The 22148-nt window shown below is 50.1% G+C and overlaps 2 protein-coding genes across 2 annotated transcripts in view; both read left to right on the top strand.

Annotated features, from left to right (window-relative positions):
• Positions 1 to 203: 203 nt before the first annotated feature.
• Positions 204 to 2915, top strand: LOC127571087 (basic proline-rich protein-like; the record flags this gene model as incomplete). Its single annotated transcript, XM_052017131.1, has 6 exons — positions 204 to 406; positions 720 to 977; positions 1182 to 1447; positions 1851 to 2084; positions 2423 to 2497; positions 2848 to 2915. Coding segments are annotated over 6 exons (1104 nt in total), but the record flags the coding sequence as incomplete, so codon positions are not given.
• A 1291-nt stretch (positions 2916 to 4206) lies between these two features.
• Positions 4207 to 22148, top strand: part of d2hgdh (D-2-hydroxyglutarate dehydrogenase) — a 42613-nt gene continuing 24671 nt past the window's right edge. The window contains exons 1-5 of the mRNA XM_052017128.1: positions 4207 to 4363; positions 4943 to 5342; positions 11527 to 11584; positions 16349 to 16488; positions 21148 to 21341. Of these exons, the coding sequence (XP_051873088.1) occupies positions 4982 to 5342; positions 11527 to 11584; positions 16349 to 16488; positions 21148 to 21341 (753 nt within the window). The 5' untranslated portion in view covers positions 4207 to 4363; positions 4943 to 4981. The remainder of the gene's footprint in view (positions 4364 to 4942; positions 5343 to 11526; positions 11585 to 16348; positions 16489 to 21147; positions 21342 to 22148) is intronic.

Raw genomic sequence — 22148 nt, 5'->3', positions numbered from 1 at the left:
TCCCCCCTTCCCCCTTCCCCCTCTTCCCCCTCCCCCCTCTTCCCCCTCCCCCCTTCCTCCTCTTCTCCCTCCCCCCTCTTCCCCCTTCTCCCCCCTCTTCCCCCTTCTCCCCCCTCTTCCCCCTCCTCCCCCTTCCCCCTCCCCCCCTTCCCCCTCCCCCCCTTCCCTCTCCCCCCTCTTCCCTCTTCCCCCCTCCCCCCCTTCCCTCTCCCCCCCTCCCCCCTCCTCCCCCCCTTCCCCCTCCCCCTCTCTCCTCCTCTCCCCCTCCCCCCCTCTCCCCCCCCTCCTCCCCCTCTCCCCCTCTCCCCCCTCCTCCCCCTCTCTCCCCCCCTCCCCCTCTCCCCCTCCCCCCCTCCCCCCCCTCCTCCCCCTCTCTCCCCCCTCCTCCCCCTCTCCCCCCCTCCCCCTCTCCCCTCCCCCCTCTTCCTCCCCTCCCCCCTCTTCCCCCCCTCCCCCTCCCCCCTCTTCCCCCCTCCCCCCTCCCTTCCCCCCTCTCCCCCTCCCCCCTCCCTTCCCCCCCTCCCCCCCTCCCTTCCCCCCTCCCCCCTCTTCCCCCTCCCCCCTCTTCCTCCTCCTTCCCCCCCTCTTCCCCCTCCCTTCCCCCCTCTTCCCCCTCCCTTCCCCCTCTTCCCCTCCCTTCCCCCCTCCCTTCCCCTTCCCCCCTCCCTTCCCCCTCTTCCCCTCCCCCTCTCCCCCCCTGTCCCCCCCTCCCCCCTCCTCCCCCCTCCCTCTCCCCCTCCCACCTCCCCCCTCCTCCCCCCCCTCCCTCTCCCCCTCCCACCTCCCCCCTCCTCCCCCCCTCCCTCTCCCCCTCCCACCTCCCTCTTCCCCCCCTCCGCCTCCCTCTCCCCCCCCCCCCTCCCTCTCCCCCCCCCCCCTCCCTCTCCCCCTCTCCCTCCCCCCTCCTCTCCCTCCCCCCTCCCTCTCCCCTCCCCCCCTCCCCCTCCCTCCCCCTCCCCCCCTCCCCCTCCCTCTCCCCTCCTCCCTCTCCCCCCCTCCCTCCCCCCTCCCACCCCCACCCCCTCCCTCTCCCCTCCTCCCTCTCACCCCCTCCCTCTCCAACCCCCTCCCTCTCCCACCCCCTCCCTCTCCCCTCCTCCCTCTCACCCCCTCCCTCTCCAACCCCCTCCCTCTCCCCCCCCCCTCCCCCCCTCCCTCTCCCCCCCTCTCCCTCTCCCCCTCCCCCCTCCCTCTCCCCCCCTCCCCCCCTCCCTCTCCCCCTCCCCCTCTCCCCCCCTCCCTCCCCCTCCCCCTCTCCCCCCTCCCTCTCCCCCCCTCCCTCTCCCCCCCTCCCTCTCCCCCTCCCCCCTCCTCCCTCCCCCCTCCCCTCCTCCCTCCCCCCCTCCCCCCTCCTCCCTCCCCCCCTCCCCCTCCTCTCCCCCTCCCCCTCTCCCCCTCTCCCCTCCCCCTCCTCTCCCCCTCCCCCCCTCCCCTCCCCCTCCTCCTCTCCCCCTCCCCTCCTCCTCTACCCCTCCCCCTCCTCTCCCCCTCCCCCTCCTCTCCCCTCCTCCTCCCTCCCCCTCCCCTCCCCCCTCCCCCTCCCCCCTCCCCCTCCCCCTCTCCCTCTCCCCTTCCTCTCCCCTCTCCCCCTCCTCTCCCTCTCCCCCTCCTCTCCCTCTCCCCCTCCTCTCCCTCTCCCTCTCCCCCTCCCTCCTCTCCCACTCTCCCCCTCCCTCCTCTCCCCTCTCCCCCTCCCTCCTCTCCCCTCTCCCCCTCCCTCCTCTCCCCTCTCCCCTCTCCTCCTCTCCTCCTCTCCCCTCTCCTCCTCCTCTCCCCTCTCCCCCTCTCCCCCCTCCCCCTCTCCCCCTCCCCCCTCCTCCTCTCCCCCTCCCCCCTCCTCCTCTACCCCTCCCCCTCTCCCCCTCCTCCTCTCCCCCTCTCCCCTCCCCCTCCTCCTCCCCCTCCCCCTCCCCCCTCTCCCCTCCCCTCCTCCCCTCCCCCTCCTCTCCCCCTCCTCTCCCCCTCCCCCTCTCCCCTCCCCCTCCCCCCTCCTCTCCCCTCCCCCTCTCCCCTTCCCCCCTCCCCCCCTCCTCTCCCCCCTCCCCCTCCTCTCCCCCCCTCCCCCTCCTCTCCCCCCCCCCCTCCTCTCCCCTCTCCCCCCTCCCCCTCCTCTCCCCCCTCCCCCTCTCCCCCCTCCCCCTCCTCTCCCCCCTCCCCCTCCTCTCCCCGCTCCCCCTCTCCCCCTCCCCTCTCCCCCCCTCCCCTCCTCTCCCACTCCTCTCCCCTCCTCTCCCCTCTCCCCCCTCCCCCTCCTCTCCCCGCTCCCCCTCTCCCCCTCCTCTCTCCCCTCCCCCTCTCCCCTCTCCCCCTCTCCCCTCTCCCCCTCTCCCCCCCTCCCCTCCCCCTCTCCCCCTCCCCCTCCTCTCCCCTCCCCATCTCCCCCTCCTCTCCCCCTCCCCCTCCTCTCCCCTCTCCCCCTCCTCTCCCCCCTCCCCCTCCCCTCCCCCTCCCCCCTCCCCCTCTCCTCCCCCTCCCCCCTCCCCCTCTCCTCCCTCCCCCTCCCTCTCCCCTCTCCCCCTCCTCTCCCCTCTCCCCCTCACCCCCTCCTCTCCCCTCTCCCCCTCACCCCCTCCTCTCCCCTCTCCCCCTCCCCCCTCCTCCTCTCCCCCTCCCCTCCCCCCTCCTCCTCTCCCCCTCTCCCCCTCCCCCCTCCTCCTCTACCCCTCCCCCTCTCCCCCTCCTCCTCTCCCCCTCCTCCTCTCCCCCTCTCCCTCCCCCCCTCTCCCCCTCCCCCTCTCCCCCTCTCCCCTCCCCCTCCTCTCCCCCTCCCCCTCCCCCCCTCCTCTCCCCTCCCCCTCACCCCCTCCCCCCCTCCTCTCCCCTCCCCCTCCTCTCCCCCCTCCCCCTCTCCCCCTCCTCTCCCCCCTCCCCCTCTCCCTCCTCCCCCTCTCCCCCCTCCCCCTCCTCTCCCCGCTCCCCCCCTCCCCCTCCTCTCCCCCTCCTCTCCCCTCTCCCCCTCCCCCTCCTCTCCCCCCCTCCCCCTCCTCTCCCCCTCTCCCCCTCCTCTCCCCCTCTCCCCCTCCTCTCCCCTCTCCCCCTCCTCTCCCCTCTCCCCTCTCCCCCCCTCCCCTCTCCCCCTCTCCCCCCCTCCCCTCACCTCTCCCCCTCTCCCCCCCTCCCCTCCCCTCTCCCCCTCTCCCCCCCTCCCCTCCCCTCTCCCCTCTCCCCCCCTCCCCTCTCCCCCTCTCCCCCCCTCCCCTCCCCTCTCCCCCCCTCCCCTCCCCTCTCCCCCCTCCCCTCCCCTCTCCCCCCTCCCCTCTCCCCCTCTCCCCCCTCCCCTCCCCTCTCCCCCTCTCCCCCCCCCCCTCCCCTCCCCTCTCCCCCCCTCCCCTCTCCCCCTCTCCCCTCCCCTCTCCCCCTCCCCCCCTCCCCTCCCCTCTCCCCCTCTCCCCCCCTCCCCTCCCCTCTCCCCCTCTCCCCTCCCCTCTCCCCCTCTCCCCTCCCCTCTCCCCCTCTCCCCCCCTCCCCCCTCCCCTCTCCCCCTCCCCTCTCCCTCTCTCCCCCCTCCCCTCTCCCCCTCTCCCCTCTCCCCCTCCCCCTCTCCCCCCCTCCCCTCTCCCCCTCTCCCCTCTCCCCCTCCCCCTCTCCCCTCCCTCCTCCTCCCCTCTCCCCTCCCCTCTCCCCTCCCCTCTCTCCCCCTCCTCTCCCCCCCTCCTCCTCCCCTCCCCTCCCCTCTCCCCCCCTCCCCCTCCCCCTCTCCCCCCCTCCCCTCTCCCCCTCTCCCCCCCTCCCCTCTCCCCCTCTCCCCCCCTCCCCTCTCCCCTCCCCTCTCCCCCCCCCTCTCCCCCCCTCCCCTCCCCTCTCCCCTCCCCTCTCCCCCCCCCTCTCCCCCCCTCCCCTCCCCTCTCCCCTCCCCTCTCCCCCTCTCCCCTCCCCTCTCCCCCTCTCCCCCCCTCCCCTCCCCTCTCCCCCTCTCCCCCCTCCCCTCCCCTCTCCCCCCCTCCCCTCCCCTCTCCCCCCTCCCCTCCCCTCTCCCCTCTCCCCCCCTCCCCTCCCCTCTCCCCCCTCCCCTCTCCCCCCTCCCCCCCTCCCCTCCCCCCCTCCCCTCCCCTCCCCCTCCCCTCCCCTCCCCCTCCCCTCCTCCCCTCCCCTCCCCCTCCCCTCCTCCTCCCCTCCCCCTCCCCTCCTCCTCCCCTCCTCCCCTCCCCTCCCCCTCCCCTCCTCCTCCCCTCCCCCTCCCCCCTGGAGATCGGATCACGGAAGCGCCGCTCACTGAGGCCTGCGCCGGGCGCTCGCCCGCCGGTCCGTCCCCAGTCTCTCCAAGGCGCCCGAGGCCCAATGTGTGGGCGGAGAAGCTGCTCGGACCCGAACCCCGACCTCCCTCCGGGACAACCTGACCTGCGGGGACCTTGCGTGAGAGAAGGTGGGTCCCGCGTCCCGTCTGTGGGTTCCCGTCCCGCTGAACCGCGGGGCCCGCCCTCCCCACCAGACCCCAGGGGCTGTCCCGTCCTCCCCTCCCCTCCCCAGGATCCGTTCCCTTACCTGCTTCCCTTCCAGTCGGCAGGGCCCCAGGATCCCCTGGCCTGTGCCCCATCAACAACACTTCATCCTTTCCTTTGGCTCCCTCCTTCCTGTCATTAGGGTCCCAAAGCCAGTCCTTCCATTGGGATTCCTGACTCTCCTTACACCATGCCCTTGGGATCACGGCGCTTCTATCCACTCCTTGGAACCCCTGACTATCCCTCCATTTCTATCCTTGGGGTTCCTGACTCACCCTCCGTTCTGTCCTTGGGATCCGCAACTCTCTTTCCATCTGCTCCTTGGGACCCTATGCCTCTCTGTTAGAAACGTACAGCTTGGAAACTGGCTCTTACAGTCTAACTTGTAAGGATGCCAGGGTTTTCCTTCTATCCCCAACTCACCATTCTCTTGGTAAGATTCTATTGACTATTAATTCTTGGTCATTAGGTTTTAAGGGTTTTTTCTTCTATTTCGTCCTTAGGTTCTCACTGGCTGCCCAGAAGTCCTGTTCCGCTGTGCAATGCATTGCCACAGAGCTCTGTTCAAACGGGGGCTGCTTCACCCTGGCAGAAAACTACTGGCATCTTCATTGATGCACGGACAATTGCAGCAGGATGTGCAAGCCCATCAACCCTTGCTACCCATGCTTTACAAATGCAGTGACCTGCTGCAACCATGCAAGAGGGAGTTTCACTTGGCTGCCGTTTGCAGAAACCAAGAGGTGGAGTTCACAAGTGTGCAGTATGGTGTCCAGCGTTTAGCATTTGCTACTGTCACAAAAGAAGACCTGATGTTCTTTGAACGTCTGCTGCCAGGCCGTGTGGTGACCGATCCTGATGTATTGGAAGCAAGCAATGTAGACTGGCAACGGATGTTACGAGGTGGGATTGCTTTTTCTGCAAGGCAGATGTGGGATAATCTTTTAATTTAAAACAAAACTAGAAAATGATGGAAACACAGCAAATCAGACTATATCTGTAGGAAGAGAAAGGGAGCTAACATTTCAGGTTGAAGACCCTTTGTCAGCTATCTTCATTTTTTAAAATTTTTAATCTGTTAATATGTCCTATTGTGAAACTCTTTTATTTGTGGGCATAGCTAAGTGATGGAGAAGACCAAGCATTTCTCTATTAAAAGAGGAAGAATTGTCCTGGGCTATTCTCATGTGTCTTGAAGAAAACTGAGCAGAAAGACATCAAAGACTGGTGAAGTCTCAGAGCAAAAAAACCCCACGAATGCTAGAAATCCAAAAAAACAGCAAATGCTGGATGTGCTCACCAGCTTCATGTGGGCTGAAATATCAGCTGTGTTTCTCTCCCCACTGATGCTGCTGGACTTCCAGCATTCTCTGTTTTTGTCTAGTGAAGGCTTCACTGTCGATAGACATCAATTCAAATAGATCTCTGGAATCTAGTGTCTAAACAGTCAGTTACGTTAGAGAATGCTCACAGACACCAAACCAGAAAATAAAATGTAACATTTTTAATTTACTATTAAAACATATAGAGTTTAAGAAACATACTTGATATTAAGGTGATGCCAAAATATTAAAAGCAGAATTAGGGTGGGGGCGGGGGAATCTCATTGAAACCTACCAAATATTGAAAGGCCTGGATAGAATGGACATGGAGAAGATGTTTCCAGTAGTGGGAGAATCTAGGACCAGAGGGCACAGCCTCAGAATAGAAGGGCGTCCCTTTAGAACAGAGATGAGGAGGAATTTCTTTAGCCAGAGGGTGGTGAAACTGTGGAATTTATTGCCACAGACGGCTGTGGAGGCCAAGTCATTGGGTATATTTGAAGCGGAGGTTGATAGGTTCTTGATTAGTGAGACATCAAAAGTTATGGGGAGAAGGCAGGAGAATGGGGTTGAGAGGGAAAAATAAATCAGCCATGATCAAATGGCGGGGCAGGCTTGATGGGCCAAATGGCCTGATTCTGCTCCGATGTCTTATAGTCTAACACAAAATTAAAATCCTCTGAATTTTGGAATAAATGAGGAATTTGATAAATCATTGATGAAACTGGATTATTTGATCTGGACAGTTGTTTAATATAGCGCGTGGGCAGTTTAAAGAGCGAGTAAAAAAAAACTTCGGAGGTTTCGTTGGTTTTGTTTTGGCAGGCTTCAGGACTTTGGAACAGCTAATTTTTTTAAAATAATTCTCATTGGGAATAGTGGGGCAGGACTGCGCAGGTGCATGACATCAGCAGGTATGTGTGGGCAGTTTAAAAAGCGGACCACCATATCCAGCGGGCAGCGTCGGAGTGGGCAGCGGAGTGAGAGGGAGCAGAGTGATTGGGCTTTGGCTCAAAGGGCTTAGGCGCTAAAGGGGTGAAGAAAGGTAGGTGACTTGAGTAAAGGAAGGAGTATGAGTGCAGTTTTCTGTGCTTGGTGTCAGATGTGAGAGTTCCCTGAGTCTCCCTGCCTCCGGAAAGGCTACATCTGCACCCGGTGTGTTGAGCTGCAGCTCCTAAGGGACCATGTTAGGGAACTGGAGGTGCAGCTCGATGACCTTCGTCTGGTCAGGGAGAATGAGGAAGTGACAGAAAGGAGTTATAGGCAGGTGGTCACACCAGGGTCATGGGAGTCAGGCAAGTGAGTCAGTCAGGAGGGGGAAGGGGAATAGTCAGGTACTAGAGAGTACCCCTGTGGCTGTACCCCTTGACAATAAGTACTCCTGCTTGAGTACTGTTGGGGGAGACAGCCGACCTGGGGGAAGCAACAGTGGCAGTGTCTCTGGCACAGAGCCTGGCCCTATGGCTCAGAAGGGTAGGGAAAGAGAGAGGAGGGCAGTAGTGATGGGGGACTCTATAGTTAGGTGGGCAGACAGGTGATTCTGTGGACGCAGGAAAGAAACTCAGAAGGTAGTTTGCCTCCCCAGGTGCCAGGGTCTGGGATGTTTCAGATCGCTTCCAAGATATCCTGCAGAGGGAGGGAGAACAGCCAGTGGTCGTGGTACATATTGGTACCAACGACATAGGTAGGAAAAGGGATGAGGTCCTGAATAAAGACTATCGGGAAACTAAAGTTGAGAAGCAGGACCTCAAAGGTAGTAATTTCAGGATTACTGCCTGTGCCACGTGACAGTGAGTATAGGAATAGAATGAGGTAGAGGTTAAATGCGTGGCTGAGGGTTTGGAGTAAGGGGCAGGGATTCAGATTTCTGGATCACTGGGTCCTCTTCTGGGGCAGGTATGACCTGTACAAAGAGGACGGGTTGCACTTGAATCCCAGGGGGACCAATATCCTGATGGGGAGGTTTGCTAAGGCTACTGGGGGGAGTTTAAACTAGAATTGTTGGGGGGTGGGATCCGAACTAGAGAGACTGGGGAGAGGTGTTTGGCTCTCACATAGAGAAAGCTAGTAGTAGGTACAAGAGGGAGGATAGGTATGTGATAGAGAAGGGATGTGCTCAGACCGGTTTGAGATGTGTCTATTTTAATGCAAGGAGTATTGTGAACAAGGCGGATGAGCTTAGAGCTTGGATCAATACTTGGAGCTACAATGTGGTGGCCATTACAGAGACTTGGGTGGCTCAGGGACTGGAATGGTTGCTTCAAGTGCCAGGTTTTAGATGTTTCAGAAAGGACAGGGAAGGAGGCAAAAGAGGTGGGGGAGTGGCACTGTTGATCAGAGATAGTGTCACGGCTGCAGAAAAGGTAGATGTTGTGGAGGGACTGTCTACGGAGTCTCTGTGGGTGGAGGTTAGGAATAGGAAGGGGTCAATAACTTTACTGGGTGTTTTTTATAGGCTGCCCAATAGTAACAGGGATATCGAGGAGCAGATAGGGAAGCAGATCCTAGAAAGGTGTGATAATAACAGAGTTGTTGTGATGGGGGATTTTAATTTCCCAAACATTGATTGGCATCTCCAGACAGTGAGGGGCTTAGATAGGGTGGAGTTTGTTAAGTGTGTTCAGGAAGGATTCTTGACGCAATATGTAGATAAGCCTACAAAAGGAGAGGCTGTGCTTGATTTGGTACTGGGAAATGAACCTGGTCAGGTGTCAGATCTCTCAGTGGGAGAGCATTTTGGAGATAGTGGTCATAATTCTATCTCCTTTACAATAGCATTGGAGAGAGATAGGAACAGATAGACTAGAAAGGCGCTTAGTTGGAGTAAAGGGAATTATGAGGCTCTCAGGCAGGAACTTGGAAGCTTAAATTGGGAACAGATGTTCTCAGGGAAAAGTATGGAAGAAATATGGCAAATATTCGGGGGATATTTGTGTGGAGTTCTGCATAGGCATGTTCCAATGAGACAGGGGAGTCACGAGAAGATACAGGAACCGTGGTGTACAAAGGGTATAATAAATCTAGTCAAAAGGAAAAGAAAAGCTTACAAAAGGTACAGAGAGCTAGGTAATGTTAGAGATCTGGAAGAGTGTAAAGCTAACAGGAAGGAGCTTAAGAAGGAAATTAGGAGAGCCAGAAGGGGACATGAGAAGGCCTTGGCGGGCAGGATTAAGGAAAACCCCAAGGCATTCTACAAGTATGTGAAGAGCAAGAGGATAAGATGTGAAAGAATAGGGCCTATCAAATGCAGTAGTGGGAAAGTGTGTATGGATCCGGAAGAAATAGCGGAGGTACTTGATGAATACTTCACATCAGTATTCACTACGGAAAAAGATCTGGGGGATTGTAGTGGGGACTTGCAGTGGGCTGAAAAGCTTGAGCATGTAGATATTAGGAAAGAGGAGGTGCTGAAACTTTTGGAAAGCATCAAGTTGGATAAGCCGCCGGGACCGGATGAGATGTACCCCAGGCTGCTGTGGGAGGCGAGGGAAGAGATTGCGGAGCCTCTGACGATGATCTTTGCATCATCGATGGAGATGGGAGAGGTTCCAGAAGATTGGAGGGTTGCGGATGTTGTTCCCTTATTCAAGAAAGGGAGTAGAGATAGCCCAGGAAATTATAGACCAGTGAGTCTCACATCATTGGTTGGTAAGCTGATGGAGAAGATCCTGAGAGGCAGAATTTATGAACATTTGGAGAGGTATAATATGATTAGGAATAGTCAGCATGGCTTTGTCAAGGGCCTGATTGAATTTTTTGAGGATGTGACTAAACACATTGATGAAGGGAGAGCAGTAGATGCAGTGTATATGGATTTCAGCAAGGCATTTGATAAGGTACCCCATGCAAGGCTTATTGAGAAAGTAAGGAGGCATGGGATCCAAGGGGACATTGCAGTGTGGATTCGGAATTGGCTGGCCCACAGAAGGCAAAGAGTAGTTGTTGAAGGGTTGTATTCTGTATGGAAGTCGGTGACCAGTGGTGTACCTCAGGGATCTGTTCTGGGACCCTTACTGTTTGTGATTTTTATAAACGACCTGGATGAGGAAGTGGAGGGATGGGTTAGTAAGTTTGCAGATGACACAAAGGTTGGAGGTGTTGTGGATAGTATAGAGGGCTGTCAGAGGTTACAGCGGGACATAGATAGGGTGCAAATTTGGGCTGAGAAGTGGCAGATGCAGTTCAACCCAGATAAGTGTGAAGTGGTTCATTTTGGTAGGTCAAATATGATGGCAGAATATAGTCTTAATGGTAGGACTCTTGGCAGTGTGGAGGATCAGAGGGATCTCGGGATCAGAGTCCATAGGACGCTCAAAGCAGCTGCACAGGTTGACTCTGTGGTTAAGAAGGCATATGGTGTATTGTCCTTCATCAATCACGGAACTGAATTTAGGAGCCGAGAGGTATTGTTGCAGCTATATAGGACCCTGGTCAGACCCCACTTGGAGTACTGTGCTCAGTTCTGGTCACCTTACTACAGGAAGGATGTGGAAGCCATAGAAAGGGTGCAGAGGAGATTTACAAGGATGCTGCCTGGAATGCGGAGCATGCCTTTTGAAAGCAGGTTGAAGGAACTCGGCCTTTTGTCCTTGGAGTGACAGAGGATGAGGGGGGACCTGATGGAGGTATATAAGATGATGAGAGGCATTGTTTGGGTAGCTAGTTAGAGGCTTTAGCCCAGGGTAGAAATGGACATAGGTTTAAGGTGCTGGGGAGTAGGTATAGAGGAGATGTCAGGGGTAAGTTTTTTTACTCAGAGAGTGGTGAGTGCGTGGAATGGGCTGCTGGCGACGGTGGATACGATAGGGTCTTTTAAGAGACTGTTGGACAGGCTGCTGGCGAGGTGGATACGATAGGGTCTTTTAAGAGACTGTTGGATAGGTACATGGAGCTGAGAAAAATAGAGGGCTATGGGTAAGCCTAATAATTTCTAAGGTAGGGACATGTTCGGCACAGCTTTGTGGGCAGAGGGGCCTGAATTGTGCTGTAGGTTTTCTATGTTCCATGTTTCTATATCTAGTTTGCCATTTAAAAACTTATTTTCACCTTATGCAACAAAGCATATTTTCAAAATATTTTATGACATAAATCATTAATAAATAGCTGAATATATATCTGAAATATACAGATTATCAAATACCAGGGAGTGATTTACAGCCTTGAGAGGTTGTGTGGTTGATGTATAGAATATTAGGTACCTGTGAGCAAGTTACAGGCTGGGATCTTATAGGTAGTTTACATATAGGACAACTAGGAGTGGGTTACTATCTGGAATGATTAGTTTTAGCTGATTATTATTGCTGTGTATTTAGTTACACCTGATATGGGGCTATATCTGTTGGTGATCTTGTTAGAATGGAATTGTTTGTGCCTTGTGCAAGATGACACCATGTTTTGCTAACTAATATTAAATGGTAAGTGCTGGAAAAACTCAACAGGTCAGGCCACATCTGTGGGAAGAGAAACAGAGTCAACATTTCATGTGAAAGTCCCTTCATCAGAATGATCTAATGCAGGGTTTTCGATCTGAAATATTAACTCTATTCCTCTTCCCACAGATACAGCCTGACCTGCTGAGTATTTCCAGCATTTTCCATTTTTGTTTTAGATTTCCAGTATCTGCAATTTTTTGATTTTCATTAAGTGGTAATATTTTATAATGTGCAGATTATCAAAAATGCTAATTTTGATTATTGTGATTTGATATATTCTAATTATTATTAATTAATGACTGTTTTATTACTGAGAATTGTTTTTAACTGCAGGTCATAGCAAGGTACTATTGAGATCTCAGACAACAGAAGAGGTATCCCAGATCCTCAGGTACTACACTATTAGTCTTTTTTTTCTGTGACATTTTTAGAGTTTGATTTTTTTTGGTTTTAATTTTTGTTCAGTTTGAGGGTGTTTTTCCAATCTTGTTAATTTTGGCTATTAAAGATTTTCAATCAATAAAATTTATCAACTTTCCGTCTCTATAAACACAACAAATTGAAAGAACAAAATGTGTTTATTCAAATTTGTATTAGGATATTAAAATGTATTTAATTCTTGTGTCCCAGCATCTTTTACAAAAATAGTTCTGTGAAAATAATGAATATTTAAAATATGTACATGATAATTAATTTGAAATATATATATTTAGATATATAAAATGGCTTTAAGTGTGGATGTCCAAATTTAAGATTAAGAAAATTCAGATAGTCTGTTTTCATAAACTGTGCCCTAGGTTTTTAATGAGTCTGCAGACATTAATGCTCTTCATTTGTGGCCATTAGTGACCAGAATCTGAGAGAAGAAATATTCTACATTTGCACTGGGAAGGGCACTGGCAACAACATCAAAGAAATGTTTGCTAATCTGGCCCCTGTGCACACTGCCCCTTCTGGAACTTTGGTGCTGATACATTAGTAGTGGTGAGGGAAGCATGTAGTCCCTGAATCTGAAATACCATTTGATCTTTCACCTGTGCAAAACAGTTAATCTGTGAAATTCCAGTGCCTTGTCTAGATGCCCCATTGTTCCCTGGCTCTTTTCAAACATTGGTCAGAAAAGCAACCAAAAGGTGCTTCGGGCTCCTTGCATATGTTAAGTGGTTGGGATCATAGTTTTCAGGCCCGTGATCATTAAAGCCTTCTCCAGATTTTTATTGAAGTGCAGTTTTAATTTTCACTTTAATTATGCCATTTGGCTGGCAAACATTGGTTTGCTTCACTTTCCTGGGCTTTGATTGGTTTACTGAGAGGGTTGGAGTTCTTTGTCAGGAACTTAAACTGAAAGCTTAGGCTTTAGCTTGTATGTTCTCCAAAGGCAATGCAACCCAGCAGATATTTTGGGAATCACCTCCAGTATTCATCCAAGTGGCTAACAGTCTCAGTAGAAGAAAACCAACAAGCACTTTCATTGCTAAACTCAGTTCCGAGCAGATTGCAAAGTAGCTGGCAGCAACTTTTGTGTTTGTTTGCATCTACCACCACTATTAATGCCAAAATCCACAATATCCTTAAAAGAAGCAGAATTAAGGCCAGTCTTTATCACCAAGAGGCAGGAATCTCACAAGTGCTTTCCTCTAAGATCAGGGTATGTGGATTTCAAATCATAGGACAGGTTTAACCACATGGCTTGTCCATTAATGCGTTGAACATATTGAGAACATTTTTTTCCAAGCTGTGTTGCTGGAGAGAGGAAATTGGATATTGCACAGTTTCTATGTTGACCATTATGCTATTCCTCTCATTTTTGTTGTCATGGTCATAGAATGTAAACAGGATACTTACAGCTGGATCACCATTTATCTCAGGGCTTTTGTCAAGCACAATAGCTTCTTTTTGTTACTTGCCATGGTTGCAATGTGTCACAAATTATTTTCAATAACCTCAGGCAGAGGAGATTCATCAGGATGTTGCCTGGGATGGAGCATTTCACTTACAAGAAGAGACTGGGTTTGTTTTACTTGGAGTGGAGGAGGTTGGGGGGTGGGGGGAACCTGACAGACTATACATATTTAAGAGGGACATAGTTAGGGCAGATAGTAGGACACTTTTCCCCATAGCAGTGGTGGCTAAAACTTGTGGGCATATGTTTAATGTAAGAGGTTTAGAGGAGATCTGAGGAGGAATTTTTTTCATCCAGAGGGTAGTTGGAATCTGGAATGCACTGCGTGAGGGGTTGGTGAAGACAGGTGCTCCCACAACATTGAAGTAATATCTAGACAAACACTTGAATCATCAAGGCATGGAAGGCTATGGACCAAGTGCTGGTAAATGGGTATTGGTATTGGTTTATTATTGTCATGTGTACCTAGATACAGTGAAAAATTTTGTTTTGCAAGCTGTTCATACAGATCATTTCAAGACACAAATACATCGAGGGAAAAGCAATAATAGAATGCAGAATATAGTGTTACAGTTACAGAGAAAGTGCAGTGCCGGTAGACAATAAGGTGCAAGGACCATGGCAAGGTAGATTGTGAGGTCAAGGGTTCATTTTTAACATACAAGAGGTCTGTTCAAGAGTTTTATATCAGCAGGGTAGAAGCTGTCGTTAAGCCTGGTGGTGTGTTTGATTCTTTTGATTCTTCTGCCTGATGGAAGGGGGGAAGAAGACAAAATATCCGGGATGGAAAGGGCCTTTGATTATGCTGGCTGTTTTGTGCTTGATGATTGGTGTGGACATGGTGGGCTGAAGGGCCTGTTTCTGTGCTGTGTGACTCAATTACTTACAGTAAACCTGGTTATTGTATGGCAGTGTTCTCATTGCAGGGGCTCTTTCATGAAACTACTTACCAAGAGATTCACCTGCTAGTTTCAGGGTGGTCCCAATTGCACCAGAATGGATGTTCAAATAGGTCCTTGGAAATCCATCCACCTCCAGCATTCAACCAAGTAGCTAACAGCCTTGGTAACCACAGTAATAACATCTCCGCAGGTAGTCACACATACCTTTTGATTTGTTCCCCATTTCCACCTATGTTTACACTCTTCTGTTTTTTTTTCATAACCAGTGCATTCCCATACATAGATGCATTTTGAAAACCATGCACAGCATTCTTAAAGTAAGATATATGTTCTACATGATTACTTTGTCATATGTCATAGGGTTGCAACACACAGAAACAGACCTTTTGCCCACCTGCTCCATACAGACCATCAAGCACCCATTTGCACGAATCCTACATCAATCCCATTTCGCTCTCCCCACAATACCCCACCCCACAGATTCCACCTACACCCTATGGGCAATTTACAGTGACCAATTAACCTATTAACTCACATGGCTTTGGGATGTGGGAGGAAACCGGAGCATTTGGAGGAAACATCTGGAGGTCACAGGGAGAATGTGTAGACTCCACACAGACAGTACTGGAGAACCCAGGTCTCTGGCATTGTGAGGCAGTTGGGAAGACCAATGCAATTTTATTGGACAAAAGTAAAAAATGATTTTTTTAAGAAGGTCTTGTCAATTTTATTGGTTAAAATTGAAAAATTCAAGCCCTAAATATTTTTAATACAGACTGAATTGCACTGTCCAGAGCTAATTTACACACTATGTACGTTGTCTCAAAGTGGTAATATCACGTGTAATGAGACATTACCAATGTGACGTACATTAATATTTAAGATACTGATTGGTTGGCACAGTACAGAATAAAGGCGGAGGTTCTACTTTGGATGCTTGGTGATTTATTGAATAGCACACTGTGTTTGCAGGGACATTCACAGTGATAAGGGCACTTTCATTTACAAGGGGATTGGCACCAATACTGGCAGCCTGGTTAGCACCAATACCCACAATGTGATTACTACTAACACACAGCTTGATTAGCTATGTTTATGATTGTCTCTGAAACTTGCCTTGATTGGGATCAACATTCAGGATTTGGTGTCAGCAAAGCCCTGTTAGAGAGTGACATTTTCATTATAATTGGCACCAGCATCTGTGGTTAGTTTGACATGCATGATTGGAGTCTTCTGCTTCTTAGGCAGTCCATAAGGATTGAGGATGACTCTTCCATATATGAACAGGAGGTGCCTGATGAGATGGGAGGAGGGGTAGTTTGAGAGATGGTGCCCTCCTTCCATGATTTATGATGGGCTTCTGTGTGTTCCGGATCCATGGACCTGACGTTCTCTTGAACACTATTCCAATTAGGCCCGTTTTTGGCCAAGGATTTCTAGGAGTCAATGAGGATTTTCAAGGAGGCTTTGAGAACATCCTTGATTCCTTTGCTTTGTCTAGCTGATAATCTCTTCCCGTGACAACGCTTGGAATAGAGTGTCCATTTCAGAGACTGATGTTGGGCATATGAGCAGATCAAGTTGTTCGTATGCTCAAGAGACCCAACTGGGTGTAACTAGGGCTTCAGTGCTGTGGATGTTGGCCTGGGAGAGGGACAATCACATTTTTGCTTATCCTTCCAGTGAATTTGGAGGTGATTGCCACCATCATTCAGAGTGAGATTGGCACTGACACTCACTGCCTGAACACTTGCAGCATGTAAGTGATTAGCATATGACTGCTAATGATGGCCATAGAATCATATAGCACAGATTTGGGCCCTTCAGGCTGCCAAATCCATACTATTACCCACCCATTTATACTAATCTTATATTAAGTTGCTCTTTTCACTTTCTCATCAACTTCCCCCTGACTCACCTAAGCACTAGGGGCCAATTAACCTTCTAACTCGTACGTCTTTGGGATGTGGGAGGAAACTGGAGCACCCAGACAAAACCCACACAGTCATAGGCAGAACGTGCAGACTCCACGCAGGCAGCATCCAAGGTCAGGATTGAACCTGGGACTCTGGTGCTGTGTTGCACCAGCTTTACTAGCAGCACCACTGTGCCTCTCTGGTATCTAATGGGTACCAATGCTGGAGCTGAAATTGGCTATCGTCACAATGAGTATAATCCTAATTGTATTTTGTGCTCACAGTATGAGTGACTTGATTTATAATTACTTTATTATAATGATGGTGTGTGTTAGTTTTGATGCATGGTTAGTTGGGCACCAATACTCCCAATGTAATTAGTACTGTATTAGGTTGCACGGTGGCACTGACAATAGGCTGTTTGCTTTCTTCAGGTACTGTAACCATCGGAACCTGGCTGTGAACCCTCAAGGTGGCAACACAGGATTAGTGGGAGGAAGTGTGCCAGTGTTTGATGAGATCATTGTCTCAACAGCTCAAATGAATAACATCATCAGTTTCAACGCCAACTCCGGTGAGAGCAACTTTCTTTACTCACAATTGTAAATAAAGGCATTGACATCTCAACAACAATCAATCTCCCATCATCATGACACTGATTCATTATTATTGAACCTTATGATTGATTCCATTTCTGTTCACATTATTCACAATGAAGCTCTCTTCAAATGCTTTATAACAGTGCCACTTGTCATAAATACTTTAATAGGAAGACACATAATCCAGTTTTAGAGTTATTCATAGAGTCACTGAGTTGCATAGCAAGGAAACCCATGAAGTCCATGCCGGCCATCAACCAGCTATTTACACCAATCCCACAATAATACCACTTTTTCATTCTCCCCACATTCTCATCAACTTCCCCAGATCCTACCACTCACCTACACATTAGGAGCAACTTACAGTGGCCAATTAACTCACCCACCTGCACATCTAAATGCAGGTGTGTGCGGATGTGGGAGGAAACTGGAGTAACTGGATAAAATTCACAGGGAGAACATGCAAACTCCACACAGACAGCACCTGAGGTCAGGATTGAACCCAAGGCACTAGATCTGTGATGCAGCGGCTCTACCAGCTGTGCCACACCACTGTACCTGATCTCAGTTGGTACCGAGTTGGCTCTCCTTCAGAATCCTGAGGTCGAGGAGGGGAAAGGCTCAGTCTGTTGATCACAGCGCTGTGGTTTCTTCTGGAAGGTGCAGACTGATACTTGTTGTGCAAGAAAGGGTCAGACATGGCTGTGCTGACCTCTGATCCTGCCTCTGCCTTCATCTCCAGTGCTCTCGAATTCTCTCCTAAAGGATTCCATGTCACTTTTTTAATATACCCCTTCAAACCTTTCTCATTGATTAAGCTTTTGGTCATCTAATATCTTCTCATGGGAAATACAAACAGAAAATACTGAAAATACTCAGCTGCAGCTGAGGAAAAATTTGTGGAGACATTTAACGCAACGGTTAACGTAACGTAACACTTAACGTAACGGGGCGGCATGGTAGTGTAGCGGTTAGCGCGATGCTATTACAGCACCAGCGATCGGGTTCGATTCCGTCGCTGTCTGTAAGGAGTTTGTACGTTCTCCCGTGTCTGCGTGGGTTTCCTCCGGGTGCTCCTGTTTCCTCCCACATTCCAAAGACGTACGGGTAGGTTAATTTGGGTTTAAAATGGGCGGCGCGGACTCGTTGGGCCGGAAGGGCCTGTTACCATGCTGTAAATAAAATTAAAAAAAATTTAAAAAAAAAATTCATTTTCTTATGGGTCTCAGCGTTAACTTTTGTTTGATGATACTTCTCTGAGAACTTTTGGAATACTCAATACCACTGAGGACTCTATAAGTAATTATTTGGGAGTTACTGTTGGTTGGATCCTGGCTCTTGTGCTAAATGCTTACTCTGGAACAATACCAAAGTGCATCTTGTGCCTGTCAAACTATCCCAGTAATAAAAAAGCACCTTCACCACAGGAGGAAACGATTGGTTAAACATCCAGTAAGAACAGGGATCATCAACAAACTACTGAACTTTTATAATAAAAACAGAAACTGTTGGAAACACTCAACAGGTCAGGCAGAATCAGGTTTAATATCACTGACATATGTGGTGAAATTTGTTGTTTTGTGGCAGCAGTACAGTGCAAAACATAAAGACATAACAATTACCATGATTTTGCACTATTTATTTATTTCTGAAAGAGGAATAATGAGGTAGTGTTCATGGACAGTTCAGAAATCTGATGGCGGGGGGAAGAAGCTTTTCCTAAATTGTTGGAACAACAACAGTGGTGTCATTGGCAAACTTGTAGTTGGAGTTTGAGCTGTGCCTAGCCACACAGTCATGAGTGTAGAGAGAGTAAAGTAGTGGGCTAAGCACGCATCCTTGGGCTGCCCTGTGATCTCTGTCTTGGAGGCTGACATCAGAACATCCTTCAAGAGGGTGAACCCTTGCAAGGCATCAGGCGCCGACAGTGTACCTGGCAGGGTACTGAAAATCTGTGCCGACCAACTGGCTGGAGTGTTCAAGACATCTTCAACCTCTCACTGCTGCAGTTGGAGGTTCCCACCTGCTTCAAAAGGGCATCAATCATATCAGTGCCCAAGAAGAGCGGGGTGAGTTGCCTCAAAGACTATTGCCCAGAGGCACTCACATCTACTGTGATGAAGGATGAAGTGCTTTGAGAGGTTGGTCATGGCTATAATTAACCCCTGCCTGAGCAAGGACCTGGACCCTGGACCTGCTGCAATTTGCTTACCGCCACAACGGATCTACAGTGGACGCAATCTCATTGGTTCTCCACTCCACTTTGGAGCACCTGGACAACAGCAAAACATACATCACTTTGCTGTTTATTGATTGCAGCCTGATGTTCAACACCATCATCCTCTCAGTACTAATCATCAAGCTTCAAAACGTGGGCCTCTGTACTCCCCTCTGCAACTAGATCCTCAACTTCCTTATCGTGAGAACACAGTCAGTGCGTATCGGTAGTAACATCTCCTCCTCACTGACAATCAACACAGGTGCACCTCAAGGATGTGTGCTTAGCCCACTGCTCTACTCTCTCTACACTTATGACTGTGTGGGTAGGCACAGCTCAAACGCCATCTATAAATTTGCCGATGACACCACTGTTGTCTGCAGAATCTCAAATGGCGATGAGGAGGCGTACAGAAGTAGTGAGATAGATTGGTTGATTGAGTGGTGTCATAGCAACAACCTCGCACTCAATTTCAGCAAGACCAAGGAATTGATTGTGGATTTCATGATTTCAGGAAGGGGAAGTCGGGAGAACGCACATCAGTCTTCATTGAGGGTTCAGTGGTGGAAAGTGTAAGCAGCTTCAAGGTCGTGGGTGTAAACATCTCAGAGGTTCTATCTTGAGTCCAACACATTGATGCAATCACGAAGGAGGCACGCCAACCACTCTACTTCATTAGGAGTTTGAGGAGATTTGGTATGTCACAAAAGACTCTTGCAAATTTCTACTGATGTACAGTGGAGAGCATTCTGACTGGTTGCATCGCCGCCTGGTATGGAGGCTCCAATGTGCAGGATCGAAAGAGGCTGCAGAGGGTTGTAGACTCAGCCAGCTCCATTGTGGGCACAACCTTCCCCGCCACTGAGGATATCTTTGAGGCAGGGCCTCAAGGAGGCAGCATCTATCATTAAGGGCCCTCACCATCCGGGACATGCCCTCTTCATGTTACTACCATTGGTGATAAGGTACAGGAGCCTGAAGACCCACACTCAACATTTCTGGAACAGCTTCTTCCCCTCTGCCATCAGAATTCTGAACTGTCCATGAACCCATGAACACCACCTCATTATTCCTCTTTTGCACTATTTATTTATTTTTGTAACTTAAGTGATTTTTATGTCTTGTACTGTACTGCTGCTGAAAAACAACAAATCTCACAACATATGGCAGTGATAATAAACCTGATTCTGATTCTGTTGATTGTCAGCGAGGAGGAGATGTTACTACCAATACACACTGACTGTGGTCTCTCGATAAGGAAGTAGAGGATCCAGTTGCAGGGGGAGGTACAGAGGCCCAGGTTTTGAAGGTTGTTGCTTGGTACTGAGGGGATGATGGTGTTGAATGCCAAGATGTTGAGGCAGCATCTGTGGAGAGACAAACAGAGTTAACGTTTCAAGATGAGGAACCTTCATCAGAACTGGGGAAGAGAGAAAACTGTTTATTTTTAGGTTGCAGAGAGGGGAGGTGAGAGATGGATTGGACAAAGGGAATATTTCTGATAGGATGAGGCCAGGGTTGATGTGGTGATCAATTGTTTGTGATTAATGAGGGCAGTTAGAGAGAGAAAAAAACAAACAAAGGGAATGTAAACACTGTGAAATGCAGATCAGAACAGTGGGAAATGTCCAGTAGACCCAGCCTTGTCGGTAGAGAAATAAATGAGGTATATCTATAAATCTTTTTATAAAATGAATTTTTGGGAATTGAGGATTGTATGCATTTATTGTTCATCCGTGATTGCTATTGAGCAGATAATAAACAGTGAGCTGCCTTCTTGAATCTTACACTTCATGTGTTGAAGGTAGTTGCACAGTGCTGATGGGCAGGGAGTTCCAGTATACAGACCCTCCCTGGGTTACAAACACCCAACTTATGAACATCCATACATACGAACAAATTCCCTTAATATATTAAATTGTAAAGTCCAACGTACAGACCTACATTCGTTCCTACAAACAGCAGAACTAGTTTCCTCTCTCTCCACTTTTAGAAACGGTTCTTTCTCATGTGCTTTGATGCCATTCAGTACAATGCTGTGGAGGTGTGGTTACCATATCGAGTGATTTTTCTGTATTTTCCATCTTGACAAAATCGACTTATGGACATCTGTAAAAATGGAACTCATTTGTTACCCAGGGACAGTTGTAGGTGCAATGGTTGTAAAGGAATGGTGATTTAAGGTTACGGTGTTGCAAGATTTGGTGGGGAACTTGCAAATGATGGCATTCCCACACACCTGCTCCCCTTGTCCTCCTCTGTGGTAGAATTTGGGGTTGGGAAATGTCAAAGCAAGTGTGGTGAGTTGCTGCAATGCGTTTTGTAGATGGTACTCACCACATTTCTAGCTCACTGATGGTGGAGGGTAATTATAATTAGGGTAAATTTTACTTTTCATGTTAATCTGTTTTATCAGGAGTTCTGATCTGCCAGGCTGGCTGCATTTTGGAAAATTTAAACAATTACCTTGAGGAACAAGATTTTATTATGCCCCTTGACTTGGGATCAAAAGGTAGCTGTCACATTGGTGGAAATGTGGCCACCAATGCTGGAGGATTGAGACTGTTGAGGTATGGCTCTCTGCGTGGGACAGTACTTGGACTGGAAGTGGTAAGAAACCAGGTTAATTGATAGAAATAAGATGCAAACTGGCCTCAAAGAATATTAAAAATCTCCTGATATATGAACGGTACATTTTCAAATCTTTCCCAGTGCTACTTTCCCATCCTAGATTGATTACCTAAGTGGTGACATTATACCAGAAGTTAGAGAAATCAATGTTGAGGCCATCAGGTTGGAGACTCCCAAGGCGGAATATGAGGTGTTGTTCCTCCAACCTGTGTTTGGCCCCAACGTGGACTCCCTTATCCACATGTCCCTCCCCACTGATAACCCCCCTGGCAATTATGCCTTCATCTGCACCAAGTGCTACACCTGTCCCTACATAATAAGATAGATGAATTAATGACACAATTAGAGGTAAGTAGATTTAGTGTAGTAGCCTTTACAGGTCGTGGTTGCTGGTTGATCAAAGTCAGGAACTAAATATTCTGGCATGCTTGTCTTTTAGAAAGGATAGGCAAATTGTAGCCCTGGTAATAAAAAAAATGAGCTAGAGGCATCAGTGAGGAGGTACCTTAGCCTAGAAAATCATATCTTAGCCTAGAAAATCAGGAGGTATAATGAAATGAGTGGAGCTAAGAAATAATAAAGGGTAGAAAACTCTTGGTAGGGGTAAGATAAGATATCTTTATTAGTCACATGTACGTCGAAACACACGGTGAAATACATCTTTTGCATAGAGTGTTCTGGGGCAGCCCGCAAGTGTTGCCACACTTCCGGCGCCAACATAGCATGCCCACAACTCCCTAACCTGTATGTCTTTGGAATGTGGGAGGAAACCGGAGCACCTGGAGG

This window comes from Pristis pectinata, chromosome 6 (genome assembly GCF_009764475.1).
Source record: "Pristis pectinata isolate sPriPec2 chromosome 6, sPriPec2.1.pri, whole genome shotgun sequence".
Classification (NCBI taxonomy): domain Eukaryota; kingdom Metazoa; phylum Chordata; class Chondrichthyes; order Rhinopristiformes; family Pristidae; genus Pristis; species Pristis pectinata.
Note: the sequence above shows the minus strand (reverse complement) of the source record. Positions and strands in the feature narration are given on the sequence as shown.